The sequence below is a fragment of the Lycorma delicatula genome, chromosome 3 (assembly GCF_047948215.1).
Source record: "Lycorma delicatula isolate Av1 chromosome 3, ASM4794821v1, whole genome shotgun sequence".
Lineage (NCBI taxonomy): Eukaryota > Metazoa > Arthropoda > Insecta > Hemiptera > Fulgoridae > Lycorma > Lycorma delicatula.
The window spans coordinates 185,902,607-185,922,169 of NC_134457.1; the positions used below are offsets into that span (position 1 = coordinate 185,902,607).

The 19,563-nt window shown below is 28.5% G+C and overlaps 1 protein-coding gene across 1 annotated transcript in view; it reads left to right on the plus strand.

The window, feature by feature from the left end:
- tous (testes of unusual size) overlaps positions 1-19,563 on the plus strand; it is a 51,024-nt gene that overhangs the window by 11,709 nt on the left and 19,752 nt on the right. The window contains exons 3-7 of the mRNA XM_075359259.1: positions 2,956-3,221; positions 8,134-8,295; positions 8,534-8,708; positions 15,106-15,310; positions 18,047-18,264. Of these exons, the coding sequence (XP_075215374.1) occupies positions 2,956-3,221; positions 8,134-8,295; positions 8,534-8,708; positions 15,106-15,310; positions 18,047-18,264 (1,026 nt within the window). The remainder of the gene's footprint in view (positions 1-2,955; positions 3,222-8,133; positions 8,296-8,533; positions 8,709-15,105; positions 15,311-18,046; positions 18,265-19,563) is intronic.

Here is a 19,563-nt window from a genome sequence, read left to right on the forward strand (position 1 = left end):
TTTTTCTAAAATTATAAAAATACAGTATTTATCACAACACAAGCCTTCAGAAATTTAAAAAAAAATTCATGTATAAAAATTATATTTTATAATATACATGATGTATTTCATGTATATTTTTTCATATATACCAGATATCATGAAAAAATACAAATGTTTAGAATTTATTAGATACATGAATGTGACACTATTAGTATTTAAAAAAGAAATAAATAATAATGAAGAAAAGATTCTGGAAGAAATGAACAAATTCCACCATAACATTAAATATACAATGGAAAAAGATAAAGAAGAGACTATCAATTTTCTAGAGCTAACAATAAAAAATAATAATCTAGATTTTGTAATAACACAGAAAAAAACCTTTACAGATAACATCATAGGTTGCGATTCGAGTCACCCAATGGAGCATAAATTAGTAGCTTTTAGATACATGATAGACTTCATAAATTACCATTAAAGAAAATAGCATATAAAAAAGAATTACACTATTTTCCAAATAGCAGAAAATAAAAAGTATAAAAAAGAAATTATCAGATAAATGAATAAAAATAGAAATAAATTAAATTAAACGATAAAGAAACCTTCAAATGGAGTAAATTAACATTTACTGAGAAAGAAATTTACCCAATTAAACAATTTTTTAATAAATATAATATAAGAATGGCTATAAATACAAATAATAAAAAAGATTTTTAATAGCAACATAGAAGAAAAATATATACACAACAGTAATGGTAAACAAAATAAAATGTAAATGCAATGCAACATACATTGGACAAATGGGAAGAAAATTAAAATTAAGGTATAATAAACACACAAGATCTTTCAAAAATCAAAAAAAAATTTCTAATTATGCAACACATTTAATAAAAGAAGGACATACCCCAATGAAATTGGAAGAATCAATGAAATATGAATATTTTAGAAAATCTAGAAACTTTAAATTAAAAAGTAACAATAAAATGATCATAAATAAAAAAATCTGTAATAAGTGGATGTTTTTTAAGAACCTCAATTTATTGAAAGCAGGAAATAAATAAAAATAAAAGATAAGTACAACCATAAATAAAAATAAAAATAAACATGAAATATAAGTACAACAAATAAACAAGAAGAAGGCTAGATAAGGCATCATGTCAAATATAGGGAGAAACCTTGACTTAACGTTACATAAAGACTAAGAGAAAAGTAACAGTACCATAAGTTTTGACAATGTAGTGGTTCTGAAAAGTGTCAATAAGAGATAAAAGAATTAAGCTAAGAAAGGAAAGTAATACTAAACATAGAACTATAGTGATCTAGCAGAAAAGAAAATAGTAACTATTATCTTAACAACAAAAAAAATACTTTTTACTTAACATGGAATTGAGTTTCCAGAATATCTTTTCAGAACTATTATGCAGCTATTTTGTTGTCTACAGATGACATTGTTGTGGATATTTCTATTAATTTGATTACAAAAGAAGGCTTGTGAAGTCTTATCAGGTGTTTATAGGTATATTTTCACAAATATTTGTAAAATATTATATCTACAGTATATATTTATATTTGCAAATACATAAAGATGTATAGCTACATATTTTTCAAATCACAATACATAGAAAACATTTCTCAAAAATAATACTTTTAATATTTTTGTAGACACCAGTATATTATTATGTTTTACACCATATTGCATAGCATGAAGATAAGAATTATTCAATGATTTAAAAGTATACTCATAACTGGTCACATTTTTACTATTTATAAAAAAAAAGTAAATACATACTGAATAGTTTGATGGAATTCAGTAGGATTATTTCTAGGTGACCTGTTAAATTCTGTGATGAGACAATAGCTTACAATGTTTTTTTTCAACAAATTCCTGAAACTTGAAGAATATTATGATGCCTGAATTTTTTGTAATTTAGAACATGATGAAGGATTATATAAAAACTATTCCATACCTATAATGCTTCTCTGTTAGTTTTGATTTTATTAGCTTTTAAAACTGAAATGCCATAAACACCTATTATCCATGGAAACACCTGTCAGGAGAAGCATTCTTCCAAAAACAAAATTCTTAAGCTACAGTTTATAGCCAAGCTATTATAATTTATAGCCAAACTATACCAAAGGTCTTCAACATGGTGAATCTGAGTGTAAATTACCAGTTTAATAAAAAATAAAGATATAATTAAAATTATGTCACTAAATGAGTGGATATGAGAATACCTGTAAACGATTTAAATAACAAGAATGAACTGTGTTTGTTTATTATATATATAACTTAAGTCTAAAATATCCTATCACTGATTGAAATAATTGTATTCTGCAGAAGAAAACAATTTTGCAATTGATTGGTGTTTGAAGTAGAACTTGTCAGCACACTCCATGATTTTGCACAACCAGTATTTACTTATATTTTTTCAAAAACAATTACATCTTAATGTGATTCATTTAAATGGCAAGTTCACAAAAATTAGTTCAGTATAGCAAAGATAAGGTTCAAATTTTGCTACTGATAATTTTCAAACTGATCAATACTTTAAAATTACACAAATTACTTACACATCAAAATAGAGATCCAGAATGTTTGCTGACATATTCCACCAAAAATTAAGTACTTGTGCATATATATATATACACATTGATTCTCCCTTCTTAACAAAGACTGAATTTTATTTCAACTTTATCCTGAATTATCCAAGCAACTTTCATTTGGATTAGAGCAATAAATCAAATCTAATTACATTAAATTCTGGCCAATAGATTACCCAGTTCATCACAAGATTTACTTAAATAAAACTGATGAACAGACTTTGATTATAATTATACCAAAAGAAATCTATTATTGCTTTTAATAATTTTTTTTATATTTCATGATTACCATATTTTTATTACATAAATATTACACTAATTAATCTTACTTAATGTGATATTGTAATTTATAAAACCCTGTTCTTTCTACAGGTAGCAACTAATCCCACAGATAACACTGTAGTATCACTGGTTGGTCCAGGTATATTTCGACTTCTGTCAGTATCTGATATGGTCTGGCGACAGTATGGTTTTCAGAAAGCAGAAAACTTTCCATTGACGTGTGTTTGTTGGTTAACATCAGATCGAGTAATAGCTGGAACAAAAGATGGAAGACTTATAATTGTAGAATATGGTGATTTACGTGCTTTATACAAAGCACAAGAGGTTACGCTGATTGATATCAAAGTTAAAGATGAGTAAGTTAATACATTTACATATAATTTTATGTGGTAGTGTATAGATATTGCAAACCATAATCCATTTCACTTATGTTTGGAACTGATGTAAACAAACCATTCCAGCACAAGGAACATTATTCCAGCATAAAGACATTCCTACGATGAGCAACAAGGATCTGTAGGTAACACCTCTCTCTCTCTCTCTCTCTCTCTCTCTCTCTCTCTCTCTCTCTCTCTCTCTCTCTCTCTCTCTCTCTCTCTCTCTCTCTCTCTCTCTCTCTCTCTCTCTCTCTCTCTCTCCAACATGGTATGGAATTTTCATGAGCTCAGTTCCAATCACCTTCTTGAATTATTTAAATTTCTCACTTGCATTATAAGAAACATATTTTTGTAGATGTTTACTTCCTATTACATAAAAATGGATTAAATGTAAAAAAACTATGATTGAACAGTCAAAAGTATAAACACTTCCATTAATACTCAAACCAATCCAGTATTACTGAATAACCAGAAATGGTAGAAATATTTATAATAATTTTAGATTATATGCATGTGTTGTCAATTAAATCAATAATAAATTTTAAACTAACTGCTGTTCTCATTGTCACTAGCCAGCGCTATATTACTTGAGAAGGCAGCATGTAATGAGCCAACTTTGTTGTTGTTATTTATAACAACTCTAGACTCTGGTTAACCAAATATAGGTTGCAAATACACATGTATTGTGTGTTTTAATTATTATTATTTGTTTGTGAATTTGTTTCAAAACGCAAATGAATCAATCAGTAAAGTATAAAAACAAACACAAAACCTACACATAAGAAAATCATATCAAAAGTGATAAAAATTGTAATAAAATTGTGATAAAAAGTTCAATATATGCATCTTTTGTAGCTTGGCAGACATCTATGCAATAACTCATGCCAGTTGTTTAGTATAATCTGCAGCTTTATTAGCAACAGCTTCAACAATTCTCAGTTTTAAATCATCCAAATCTCAAACTTTTGTTTAGTACATACAACTTTTAATAAATCCCCAAGCAAAAATGTCTAAAGGGGTGATAACTGGAGATCTAGGTGGCCATGCAGTTGGACCTCCTCATCTGATCCAACATCCTGAAAATAGTTGTTCAACAACATTATAATATCTTGATGACAGTGTGGTGGAGCATATCTTATTGGAAACTGAAGCCTGCAGGAATCCGAGAAACAGCAAAGTCCTCAAGCGTGTCACAGTATGTGTGCCTTGTCACAGTGGACTCCATAAAAAAAATGGACCCACAATGTCATTTTTGTGCAGTCAGAACCAGACATTGGCTTTCAATGTGTCACTTTAATTTTCATTTATTGAATGGATGTTTTACGTACCCCAAATTCAACAATTGTGTCTGTTACCATTCCTGATCGTATGAATGGTTGCCTCATCAGTAAATAACAATGTAACAAGATAATTCAGATTGTTTTTGACACTTTGCATTACCTCTGGAGCAAACTGATATTTCACATGGCAACCATTTGGTTTAATGTGATGGAGTTGTAGTTTGTAAGCTCACAAACTGAACCACTTTTGAACAATGTTATGAACAGTGGAATGAGAAATTTGCAGTTTCTAACTACTCCTCCTAATTGACTTCTTTCTAGGACTGGCAGTGAATGAATCACGAATGCATACATGATCACAGTCTCTTCACTAACTGAAACTTTTGAATGATTGTGAAACCAAGCTTCTAGTCACTCTTAGTTGTATCTCTCTTGACGAATAGACTTGGATGTAGGGGGATCCATTCAGTTTGTACACCCCACTGAGCACGCATAACTGACTGAAACTCCATTAACCAAAGCAAGCAATAAACCTTCAGTTGTGGGTTCACATCTCTACTCACTGAAATTGCATTGTAAGTTGGCTTGCCTGCGCATGCTTATTTCACGACCTTGAGAATATACAAAACAAATCTTGAAGCTATATCCTGTCAGTTGAGCCTATATTTAAGAGATTGCAGCGACTGGTTTTCTAAATATAGTCCACTATTTTGGATAACTTTAACCAGACTATATGTCTGGATAGACTATGTCTATATGGATGACTTTTAACCAGTGTATATGTCACAGATTTGTTATACATACCCAATCCTTGACTGTATCAGATTTAATGATGACCATATTATTTGAGATCCTGAAATCCTGGCTGCTTAGCAGTTACATTACGTTCAAAACAATTATACTTGTCCATTTCTGTATCCATTCTTCTCGTAAATCCAAAAAAAAAAATAATATCACCCTTCATTCCAAAGTTTTAACTAATTGTCGAAATATGACCATTATTTTCTCTGAACATCATTATGAAATGGTAACTCTAGAATTGAGGTCTTGGCAAATTAAAGGAAATCATTCTTATTATATCAGACTGAGTTATGTTACTAAAGAGAGGATGAAAAACAAAGAAACAATAGAAGTAATTGACCTCAGGGTCTTTGTAATAATTCTGGTAGAATTTAGAGCTAGTGTGGACTGTATTTTTGTTGAGATGGTAGATGATGAAATGAAGCAACGCTATGTTCTTCTTGAATCATTATGTTTAATTTTTGTCACCCTTGACATTTTGATTGAATTACAATAGTTACATTAAACTTAAGAATGTATGACACTTTAGTCATAATTGAACTTGAACATTATCAAGAAACTATGAGTCCCCTTGGACTGAAATGAAAACATGAAATACATGAAACATGAAATGAAAACTGTGTCGGATTCTTATGTAAAATATAACTAACACTAATTGTCCATCCGGTTGAAATGAAAAATGCAACTGCACTGGGGGGCGGGATTCTAACGTAGAATGGTCATATTAGATTAACTCAAGAGCAGCACTAGCAGACGCTAGAGCGCAGCACCAACTGGCTCAACAAGGAACGGAACAGATTCTCATATCTTTGGTAGCTACAATTAGCTTGTATAGCTGTTATTAGATTGGGTGCTCGGTAATCAGCACACGAAAACACCAAACCCAAAGTAGTAGTAGAGAAGCCATCTAGAGATGACCATCAGAGGAGTATAAATTCCTCTTGTTGAATCAGTTTTTGAATAATATCATACCTGATTCTAAGCTTTTTGTGGGTCTGATAAGTTACAGAAGCTGAATTGAGAAAGTGTTGGCTGATTTCTATTCCCGTCAACAGCTTTCATTTTCCTCACATAAATACAACCTTTACACCTCATTCTTACGTGGTCTAGTTATAAATATATACGACACGATTGTCTTGAAAATTTAAAAAAAATAAATACATTTATCAACATGACAAAAAATGCTTTTAACAAAAAACCTCAGAGTAATGTGCAAATTAATCTGAACACTGATGTTATTTAATAAAAAGTAACTTTATTTAGAAAAAAATCATACCTTACAATTTTTGAATATCTAGTAATTAATATATTCTCCTTTATTTTAATCATTCATGTACATGATTTGAAATGAAACGACTAGCACTAGATAGGGAATCTTGGAGAGCTGCATCAAACCAGTCAAATGACTAAAGACAAAAAAAAGTACATATTTGACATTGATTCAATAAGTTTACTACACCTTTTTTAATTTTTTCATTATGAATTCATACTGATTGTATTGCTCTAACGAGATAAATTTTTGTGGTAGAATTCATTTTTGAGAATTGTTTTTAACTGTTGCCCAAACATTTTAAATTGGGTTAAGTCTTTGGGAGTTGCCTGGCCACAAGCACTTTGTTTTATTCTTCAAAACATTTTTCCACTGTACTGGTAGTATGACATACCACCAAATCTTGTCGAAACACTCCTTTGCCTTGTGGGAATTAGTTTTGAACTTATGTCACAACCCTTTCCTTCAGAATCTTAATATCCATCACTTTTCAACGTACCATTTACTGGAAATAATGAACAAAGTCCTTCAAAGGGTAAGCAAACATTTTTTTCTGGGAATGTTTAACTGATTGTTGGTTATGAGCCAATGATGTATGGTTCATCTGATGCTTTTCTAATGTATGGAACTCTTTGCCCCTGAAAATAAAAATGTGAGTGCTGGAAAAATATTACATATTTCCTGTCTTCTTTGGTCAAGTTAAGCATGTTCTTTGGCCCACAAAAGCCTTTTTTTTTTTGCATACAGCTGGTATTAAAAGCTGCTTTTTAGCTTGCTGACAAAAGCTTTCTGTCCAGCTGCAAGAAGTTTGAGTCTAACAGTTGTCAAGTAAATTTGTTCCCCTGGCTGCTAATTCTTGATTTAAGTCCACAACAAATAATTTTGGACCAAATTTACTTTTTCTCACTAATAACCAATCCTGTGTTGAGTAGTTTTTCTTTTACGGCCACATTTGCCGTAAAGAAAGGAACCACTTTCTTAAAATTGTTTTAAAATAGCATTCACTGTCCCCAGTCTTAAAACCACACTCAGAAGCTACTTGTCATTGTCTCATACTGGTGTGCTCAGAAAGAGAAACAATTTTCAAACACTTTCTTGGAGCCATGTCCAATATGAAAATATGATTTTGTAATAAAAAATGAAATAAATTTCACAAAACACTACTTATAATTGGCTCATAATCAATTTATTACCAAAGAACAATAACCTTGCATTACACAACTTTGGGTGTGATCAAACAGTGCAGTCACAACATAGAAATAAACATAAAATTCTCTTTGTTCGGATTAATTTGCTCCCTACTGTACTTACCTAACAGATTAACTTCTTAACTTAAGAAAGGAAGTTTTTTAATTATTTTTGAAGAAATAAAATTTCCATTCAAATTAGAAAGCATATTTATTACGCTCTCAGAAGGAAAAAAAAATCAACTATATGTATATAGTAAGCAGGTAATCTTAGATAATTGGAATTTTACTATATGTTTTTCATATTTTAATAAATACCACTAATAATCAATTTGTTTTTGAAATTAATTTAGTTCAGCTCCAGCAGGTCAAGTGGTGTCAGGAATGAATCTCCTTCAAGAGAGTGATGAAAGTGATGAGTTTGAAGTGGGCTGCTTAACATCATTCTCAAAAGGTTTTGCTTATACATGTACTTCAGGAGTAGTCATTTTATTTGAAAAGGATTCCAATTTCAGGTTGGTCCAATTTAAGGTTTAAATAAGTACAATTAATTTACGTAGTGTGAATATGTTAACTAATTATTTTTAAATATTTTCATTTAAGAAAATAGTTTCAAAATTGAAGTTAATTATTTTTAATTAATGTTTTTCTCATATATTTACTATAATCCAAATATACTATAAACTAGAATTCCAGTTGCTTTTAATACAGAAACATTTCATTACTAAGAACATGTTAATTTTACTTATATAGGTACAAAAAAAGGAATGTATTTTGCATTAATGCTGGAGATATTAAGGATAAATCAAGAACTGAAATGAACAAAATTCAAAATATATCTGTCAGTCCGACACAAGATAAACTTTTATGTACCACTCACCGAATGCAAATATTTGCAGTGCGGTTATGGGGACAAGATATAAGTCAGGTAAGGTATATATCAGGAATAGTTGTAATAAATTAACTGTTGTGTTAACTAACTTACTAACTTCAGCATAATTGTATACACTTTCTTCACTTTTTTCAACTTCTTTTATTAAGTTGCTATTGCATAGAGATTACTTGATATATCATTTTTAGATGTAATAAATACCTCATTTGCTAAAAACATACACATTTATTATTTTAATTTAGGCAAGTTACTTTTTTTTAAACTGTATTATACTCCAAACAAAACAAAATTTCACTTACATGTTTTTCTTGTTAATCTTTGGTAAACTTTTACCAATTTATGCAGTCAGTTTTTTTCGTTTTATTAAAAATACTGAGTCTCTAGATGTTTGTTGTAAAGCAAAGTGCTCCAATTACTTGAACAATAATTCTTTTGAATTTCTTTTGTTAAGTATTTGTGATTCTTTTAAATACAACAGAATAAAAAATGTTTTGAAAGAAATACCCTTATATATTTGCCAATTGCTATTCTTCAAACTAATGTACCATTAACTCCTGAAAAAATCATGCGATATTTGTTTCAAACAATTCTTGAATCATATTGAAAAAGAAAAGGAAAATAGTTCAGTAAAATCAACAGCTAATTCTTCTAACCAAACTAAAAAATAAGTTTCAGAAAAAAAGTTGATAAACATTAGAATATTACTTTGTTACTTAAAATATTATTAAGTCTTATTTCCATGCCATTATAAATTAAAATAAAAGAAGTTTCTAATATCTTTATCAGCATAAAGAAGATTTTGAAACTGGTGCTGAATCTTCAGTACGTCTCATGGAAAAAAATCCAAATGACTGAAGTGGAGGAACTGTTAGGTGGTTATTTTATTTGTTTATTTATTTATTCTCAATCCAATGTCATTGTTTTATGATATGTGTATTTTGTAGCATGAAAATAACCAAACCTGACTGGGATTTGAACCAGAGTGTAGTTTATAAATCAATTTTAATTTTTTTTTGCAAACTTAAAAAACCTAAAATATTAAAAAGGTACTCATAAATGAAAATATTAAAAGATACTCATATTAAAGGTACTCAAGAGAAATAAATTAATTAATCGATTTTTACCACTCAGTTGAAATAAAAAACAATTGTAGATGACAATAATTGAATTTCAATCTCTAAAAATTGTAAAGAAGTAATATTCCAAAATTAATTTTTCTGTTGGACTATCAGTTCAGTAAGGAGACTATGTTGCTTAAATATATGATTAGATATTTGCCTGGAAAGGTAACAGACATAAATGATACAGAAAAAATTGTATTATTCAATTACTCAAGGACCACCAGGACCTTTGTCAATATTTTATAAGTATACTATTCCTGTGCAACACTATAAAATTTAAAAAACTTAACTGTTAATGAATTTTCTGCAAGTACAGGCAGCTGTAGTAATATGACTGAAAGTTACACCTACTTCATTTAAGATCTGAAAATAATACAATTTATTTGTAAGTGCAAATAATGAACCTCTTAAAGAGTTTATTTAATTTTAATAACATATTAGGACTGTTAATCTCAACTGACAGCATGCAAATGTACAAGGGTCATCATGAAATGTTTAAAAGTTTATACCTAATTTTTTTTTTTTATATATGATATATATATATATATATATATATCTTGCTTAAATTTTAATAAACTGTTGCCAATATATAGGGTGGCATTTAAACTTTGATTTAAATTTAAATTTATTGATTTAAACATGATTTAAATTTTGGATTTTCCTCTGTCCTTTACAGAAAATATTAAATCAAACTTTTAAAAATGTTTTCCATATCACCTTCTTCCATAGTTATTAAAGAAAAAATCGCATTGATCAGTGCCCTTCTGAAAAATTTTTGACTTAAAAACTAAAAAGTGAAACTTTTATTTCCCAAATTTTCAGTCATTTCTTATTTAGAAGCTTAACTTAAGGGGAGGAAGCATAATAACCTTATTGTTAGGACTATTAAAGTTGAGAAAGATGGTTTTTGTTTCATCCAAACTGGCTGGCATGGAAAAAGAGCAGCAGTAATTGGTAGAAATGTTTATAAAAACTAAAATTACTGTGTGCTTGCATCTAAAAATGACTGACCCCATTAAACAAAAGGGAAAAATATTATTTTAAAAATTGGTTTTGAACTCTACAAGCAAGTAGGGAATCTTGTGCAATAATTTATTTTTGTAAAAAATTAAATTCATAATAGTCGAATGTTTTAGAATGATATATAAACCCATTTTATAATTTAATTAAATTTTTAAATGGATTAAATTTTTTTATAGTTAATTAAATTTTAGAATTTTAAATACACTAACAAGTCAAAGCAGCTTCGTTTATTGTTTAAGATCAGTCATTAAACCAATATTTTTGTTAGACTCTTTGATGATGTGGTTTATAGTAAAAACCATAAACTGTTTCTGTACATCTTTAGATTAATTAAACCTGAAACCAAATTTTAAGGCTTGATGAGTTGTATTCCTGTCTGTCCAGAATGCATGAAAAGTTTATGATCTGTGAATATAATCATCATAATGTAAATAAAACATTTTTATTTTTTATGATCTGTGGTTTAGATTTCCAGTTTATTTTAATATTGTATGAATATTATTTGTTTTAATATTTTATGTATTTTTCTTTTGCTTATTGATTTGTTATAATTTGTTCTTTTTATATCTTATTAATATCATAATCATTATCAAATTAATACAATTTTAATTATAGATCTTCATTCACTATTTAGTTACCTGTAATAAAGTTAACAAAACAAATAACCACACATGATCCGTGGCCCAAAAGTATACATTAAGTTCTTTAATTATATGTTTCAAGTAAATTCAAAGTTAGCAAAAACAGTTTGAATAGAAGGAATAAATATAGTTTACAAAATTATTCTTTAAGTTTGAGGAGTAAAAAGCCAGTTACTCACAAAGTGGTTAATTAATGTAATTAATTAAATTTATTTGACAGCATGGCAAAATCTGATACAATTTTTAAATTGCTCACTTTTTAAACAGCTTCTTCCATAATGGAGAACAGTGCTACCAGATGCTGGATTGGGTGTGAGCTCGTAATTAGATCTGAAAGTAGTAAACATTGCATTATTTTAAAAGTTAAGCAATTTAATACTTGCTAATTTTAAATTTCTTATCATATTTTTTATAACCTAGATTTCTATAAAAATAAAAATTATTTTTAATATTTAGAAGTTACTACTGATATTTTGCAGCTAGTTACTTTTATTTTTCTTTAGTAAAGCAATTAATGTGAGTATTTGGTCTACTACTGAACTCTTTTTTTTTTTCAATTTCTTAATATTTACAAAGATTTATAGGTAATAGGTGTGAATTATTGTTGTATTTTAGATAATAAATAGTTAGCAGTTTATCAGTTACACAGAAAACTGAACTTAGTTTTAGAAATGCCAGTTGTAACTTTAATAAAATTAATAAAAAATGTCCACCGTTTAGTAGACATAATTGAAATACGAGTAAATCATTGATGGTTAGTATATTTTTGTAATCAACAATGACAAACATTGTACATAACATTCTTTAATTTTATATAATATATTAAATCCTGAATAAGAAATGGATTAGTCCAAAATTTAATGATAATTTTATTTTTGGAGTGCTATATGTTTTTAACAGCCGCTTGATTCTGTCTGGAATACAGTGCTTCAGTATGATTATTTTTATGACAGTCTGCATTTTTATTATATCATTTTACTCTTCTGATGTTGTCTGACAATATAGAGTTGATCATAATTTCGTTTAATTGTTTTTTGTTGCCAATCATTTAATTGCTCTTTGATTTGATATTCTGATCTTAATTTGTGTACACAATCTCTAGTTTTCAAATTTTCTCTGTGTTTATATTCATCATCCACTGTTAATTTTTTTATTCTTTCCTTAGTCTTAACGTTTTCTCCCTCTTTACATTTATCATCATCTCTTAAATCTTTTTATTCTTTCTTTGGTTTTAACATTTTCTTCCTCTTTATTTTTATCATCTTCTCTTAATGTTTGTATTCTTCCCTTGTTCTTAACATTTTCTTCTTCTTTATATGCGTTATCTTTTTTTTTCCTGTGTGATTGTTTCTTTTTCATTTTTGATTATTCACCAAATAATCCAATAATGAAAACTGAATATTTTACACTGTAAGGTCGAAATTAGCATTTGTAACCAATGTACAGGAGTTCACTAAATGGAAAAGTTTAATTATTAACTTTTATTTGTAGGACATACCAGAAATCTGAAACTTCTGTCAATCTTCAACTCATGAAGATACGAATAATACTGATTTAGTAATGCATGTAATAAAGCGACTTTTACTCCATCCTAATATTTCATATAAGATTGTTGAATTAATAGTTATATAGATATTTGATGTTAATAAAAACGAATATTTCAGCAACTGTCCACTTTATTAATGAATTAGAGGATCGTATCTCACTTTAAAATGAAATTTGTCCACTTCATGAAATGAAGTGCAGCAAAAAATGTGTATATATATCATTTAATAGGCGTACAAGGAAGTCATGTGATGTTCACATCAGATTTTTATTGAGAGGATTGCAGTTAATAGTAGCCTCACTTATGTGTACAAAAAATCCCAGTTCATAAAAGAAACTTTAAATGTGTTAACGAATGTATTTTCAAGTAAAAATAAGTAAATGTAATTCTACTAGTAATAATAATAATCAGTTTATAAGGAAAGACTCTAATGTGTAGAAATATTGTAATGTCTATAAATTTTTTTAATACAAGTTCAGAAATCTGAACAGACAGCAGATCTGTTGAAAAGAAAAACAAATTACACAGTGCAGGCACGCACAACATGAAATATTAAGTTTCATGTGGGAAACGTAAGAACTGCAAATGCGTATTATCTTAATAATAATAATAATAATAAAAAAAACGAAAAATACCAATAACAGAAAGATTAACAATTTTAATACGATTAGACGCGGAACGAAAAGATTAGATTTATCGACAATCAGAACGAATCATATGAATTGTGATGCGGAATAAGCATGTTGATATAGGCTCTATTTACCGAAAAGATGTACAAATAAATTCACAGAAAATGAATTGAAAATAAGACATCATCCATGAAACTAACTTACTTGGAAAGCTAATGGTATTACTAAACATTAAAAATAAAATTTGCGAAACATTAATTCGATTGTTTTATAGTATGCTCCTGGGAATAGATTTCACTCGTTAAAAAAAATCTCAACGCGCCTTATTACATACCTCATGAGGGGTGTAGAAATTGTTGTATATTATTTATAATATTTACCAAAACAAATTATTTGGTAAAGGTTTTGCAGAGAGAGAGAGAAAATACGTTGTCAGAAAACGTTTACTTAGTTTACTTGCAATAATGTTCAAGATATGAACAAGTATAACTCATCGATGTTTAGAAAATGTAATCACATAGAAACACAGTAGTTCTACAAGGGGCTTATGAAGTGGAGGAGAGAGTATTCCATAGAATATTGCTTTCAAGAAGCCAAACCAATAATCCATACCCATTCTTTGCATCAAATAACTTAAAGAAATCAACATAAACTGTAAACAAAACCTTTAAATATTATGTAATAAAACATATTTGATTAATTTCTTGTTTTTTGTGTAATAATCATTTTTATTAAATTTTATGTACATGTAAATCTCATATTGTACAAGTTTGTTGAGACCATACTCATTCCAAGAATGTTTTTAACATTCAGGTACAGAAGTTCTTTATGAAGAAATCTTCCAGAACTCTTGCAGAAAAGTACCTTATTTATCAAAATTTAATTTAAAACTATCATAAAATTAAATGAAATGCAATAAAAACGACATGTTAACAAGCAAGTATTACATACTAATAAACTACAAAATAGTATGAAATTATAAGATAAATAAAATGTAAGTTATGATTTGGTAAGTTAACAGTAGCATATTTAATTAAACAACTGAAGGTTGTAATTAAAGCAATAATCTATTTCTCTAAGTGTAATATGATTAGGTAAATATAGAAATAATTAGCTGAATGTTCCATAAAGTAATACAAAAAAATTGAAGATAATTCAATTAAAAACAATAAATACTAATTAAAAATTAGTTTAAATATCAATGATAGAATATGAGTACACTAAAGTGAAAGTGCTGTTCTGCTCAGATAAGCCTCATTTTTTACCCAGTTACACTCATACAAGAGGTAGGAGATGTCAGGATCTGGGAAATAGCAGTGACAGATCCACCATAAAAACTATGAATTACATATAATTCTAATTTAAAATGAAGTATTCTAATTTAAAATACCAGGAACTCAATAATGTATTACAGTTACTTATTATTCAATAATGAAAAATCTAGATAGTATTTTCACATTCATTATGTTACAGGCCCCAGAGATAGAATTTAAGGAAGTTGGTGAAGCATTACACCATGGTCCAGTAGTTGGAATAGCGTTATGTGCATGGAAGCAAATATTGATAACATGTGGCCAGCTCGATCGTACTGTTAGAGTTTGGGATTATGTTGACGAGAAAATCCTACTAACTAAAAAATACCAAGAGGATATATACTGTGTTACATTGCATCCATCAGGTATTACTTGCATATTTCTCAATTACTCTAGTCATTTAAGCAGCAATTCTAATATTTACAGTAATTTTGTTTTAAACTATAGTAACTGTTTTAACTTATAGTAATTTATGAATAAATTACTTCCCATAATTTCCTAAAACTTTATTAACACATTTTGTTGGAAATATTAAAACTGCAACTTCAGCTTGTTTAGTTCACTGATATTTTTAAAATTATAAATATACATATATATGTTATTACATGTATATATATATACACACATACATATTTATGTAATCTACATATAAATGTTATTAACATAAATTATAAATATAGTATGTCCTAGAAATCCCCATACCCCCAGGTAAATTCAAATGAACAAATGTACATGAATGGTTATTCTTACTTTTAAATTTGGAAAGATAGTTAATACCCCAACTTCAAGAGAAGAGTACCACGGATCATGAATCATGTCTGTATATAGCAAGATGGTGCCTAGATCATTCTGCTTTTTGGTTGTGCTATTTCCTAAATGAACAATTTCCAGGCAGCTGAATTGGTTATGTTACCCACGCATCATCAGCCTCATTGCAATAGCCATATGAAGCCATCATTTACCACATCAAATCATTTCAAGAAATAACCAAATCGATATGCAAATGAAGAAACGCATAAGACTTTGAGGAGCCCTTTCAAACCACAACTTTAGAGAATCTTTGCAACATATCAAAAAGGACATGGAAACACACACCATTCAGCCTAATGGTGCATGCTCTCTCTCACACACACACACACACACACACACACACACACACACACAGAGAGAGAGAGAGAGAGAGAGAGAGAGAGAGAGAGAGAGAGAGAGAGAGAGAGAGAGTGAGAGGGGGGGAGATTCACTGAATCATTTGTAAGTAACAAATGTGTGTACATGTGTACTAAGTTCATAGCATGTATTTGCCTAGGGGTATGGGGACTCATAACTATAACAGTTGTAGGTGACCAGGCATAAAATACCATTCACCGTTGAAAGTGTCATTAAATAACAAGTGTTCCGTACAGGATTAAAAAGTAAAGTGAGTAGTGAAATAGTTTTCTGTTGTTTATTCACTGAGCAAAATGTAGCGTTAGCATATCAGCATCTAAGCTTATTAAGATGCAGGTAATATTCAGCTCTTCGTATCAAGTGACACCTTCACTTTGTACTCATAAGAGCTAGCTGTGTAATGAAGATCATTACTGTCAAAACAAGAAAATTTATCCATTACCTGAATAACTACGAGCAGACAATTGTTTGATACATTAACTTTTATCCTTCTTAATTTTATAATTAATGGTAGCCCTTAAAACATGAGATATTTTTTGGATGAATCAAAAACAGTACCAGATTTAGAAAAATTCAGTAGACCCTACTTTGGATGATTGTTTTTAGGGAGATTCTATGTATAATTCACTTGAAAGGTGAAGTAGGTGAATTATGCAACAAAATCCCTTACAATTTGAAGGAATTGTTTGTTGTGATTTTTAAAATAAATTTATTAAATTTTAAACGTCTAACTATTATGCTTTTGCATTTATTATGAGCACAATTCCTCAGTTACAAATCCTAGAGACATGCAATTAAAACATGAGTTTAATTGACTCATTATTAGTTGATTGTAATAAATGATATTTTGAGATAAAGATAGAATGAGCAGTTTAAAAAAATGTTATTCCTTTATTAAATAGGGATGGTAGGTAATGCTGTAGGGAAGCGGACAATTAAAGAGAAATTTTTTTTGCATGCTCAACTTACTGTAATCATAATTAACAATATAAACAGGATCTGTTTAATGAATCTTTTAAATGCAATAATAACAACTTTAGTTTACTTTGTATTATCATGTACCTTTTTTTTAATATCTTACATATATGCAAGTGAACTTACAATCTTCAACGTCAATAAAATTTCTGTGGATAACTGATCTTCTACTGTTCTTATTTACTGTCTTAATTGCAATCGTAATTATTTATTTTCTTTATTTCAATCTGCACACACAAATTAAGAAATTTTTTCAATATAGTTTTGCTAAATTTATTTATAAGTTCAGATTACTGATAAAAAACAAACCCAATAACATAATGTTTATATATTTTAGATATCAATCAATTTTATTATGAGTGAAATCATTGAGTCATATTGAATTTGTAAAATATAATTCACTCAACACTGGGTCTGCTTTGTTAACAGAATACCTATAATGTTCTATAAGTTACAATATTATGTCATATCGAATACAACTTGCTTCTACACATTCAAGATTCTTTGTAGCACACAATGCAACCCTTTCAGGATGAGATAGAATATCCTTCTTTTGAAATGCTGGCATTTTGTTTAATCCTGTTCTAGTGTAGGTAGAGTGTTATAGTAGTATCACATCAATTTATCATAATTCTTTAAAATAATATTTATAATAGACAGTCAGTTTTATTAAAAAAAGTAATGAAAATTTATGAAAAAAATTAGTTCTTAAAGAAAATATGAAGATCTGTAATAATTTTACAGATGTTGCGATATGAAAAACATTGATTTACTAAAAAATTATAAAATGTTCACTAAATCTTTTTTATAATCAAGCAATATGTATTTGTTTAGATTTAAAAAATAAAATAACTATCTGTTGAAGTTTGAAGATTAAATAAAATGTTTAATCTTAGCTTACGTTTTTTATTATCTACTTTAGATTGCAAAAATAATAACTGATTCATTTTTCTGAATAGGATTATATACAGTAATGGGATTCTCAGACAAACTGAGATTTATGATCTTGTTAATTGATGATTTACAAGTAGTCAGAGAATTTCCAATAAGATATTGTGAAACAGTACAATTCAGTAATAATGGCCACTTCTTTGCAGCTATGAATGGTAATGTAATAAACATATACTCGACAATTACATTTCAACTTGTACACATTCTGAAAGGTCACAGCGGCCAGGTATGCTGATTAGCTAATATAATTATTCAAGTTATCACAATCACTATTGTTAGAAACACCTAACATAGAGATTTAAAAACCAGTTAACATTTATGTATAATAAATTAACTTATGCAAGGAAAAATTGTGAATGATAGAAACATGATTTATCTGGACGAAACCATTTTTGTAACTGTTAATAGTAGTAAGTTAGAATAAAGTATGTTATTAATGCATTTCATTATGCATCTGGTTAACAAGTTACATAATGAAACTGGGTCTTTTATTTGCATTATGCGTAATTAAGATACCATACATTTTAATTAGTTTTTAAGGTTATTCCATTATCTTGACTATGTTCATTAAACAATCTTTCTAAATTTACAATTGATGTCAGATCTATAAAAAAATTAACCAGCACTCAAGCTTTAGTTCTGATGTAACATGAATCAAAAGGCACTTCCAAAAACAGAACAATAATTCTCAACAATAACTCCAATGCCAGACTTGCAACAGAAAATTAAGAATAATTTTTTTTTTGACCGAGCCGAATGAACTGCTTCATGCCAGTATCCCAAACTCACTAAAATATCATATTCAGCTTTGCAAGTGACACTTGCAATCTGTTCACAATAAAAACTATTATTCTACATTGAACATACATCTTCTTTCTAATATATACTAATGCTTTAACTCATTAAGAAAAACATTCAATGAAATATCTTTTTCTAAAAATCCTTCAATTCACCATTAAAATGATCCTGTATCAAAGATTTTCAGTCTCAAACATGTTACAGTATGTAAGATTAAGATAAATCCCATTTAACACACTAAAATTTATCAATCACAGATAGTTCAAGAAGATGACCCCAAGCTGGACTATGGCATAGAAATCATATCTTGCCCTCTTGTGCTTAATAAGTTCAAATCATCGCTACATGTCATATTTTTTATTAAAATCTTCTGGTTCTATTTTACAAAGATCTTTGACAGCCTCAACTACAGTACCGCCAGCAAAGAAATGCAAAATCATATTTTATTCACAGTAAATACTAATGTTGATAATATAACTGTGGTAAGAGTATATTGCAAGTAACTCAAATAGTGATCAATGTGCTAGCTAGCAAGTTGAATGATTCATAACAGCATTATCACAAAATCACTACCAAGGCAAGCATAATGTGAGATGACTAGTCCTTCTGAATGAGACAAAAGTAGTTATATGAGTATGAAATAGTAATAGAAAAGAACAAATGACTAAGGTAATTTAAGTTACAACTTTTACAATTAGTATTGTGTAGTATTGCACATCACAATTAA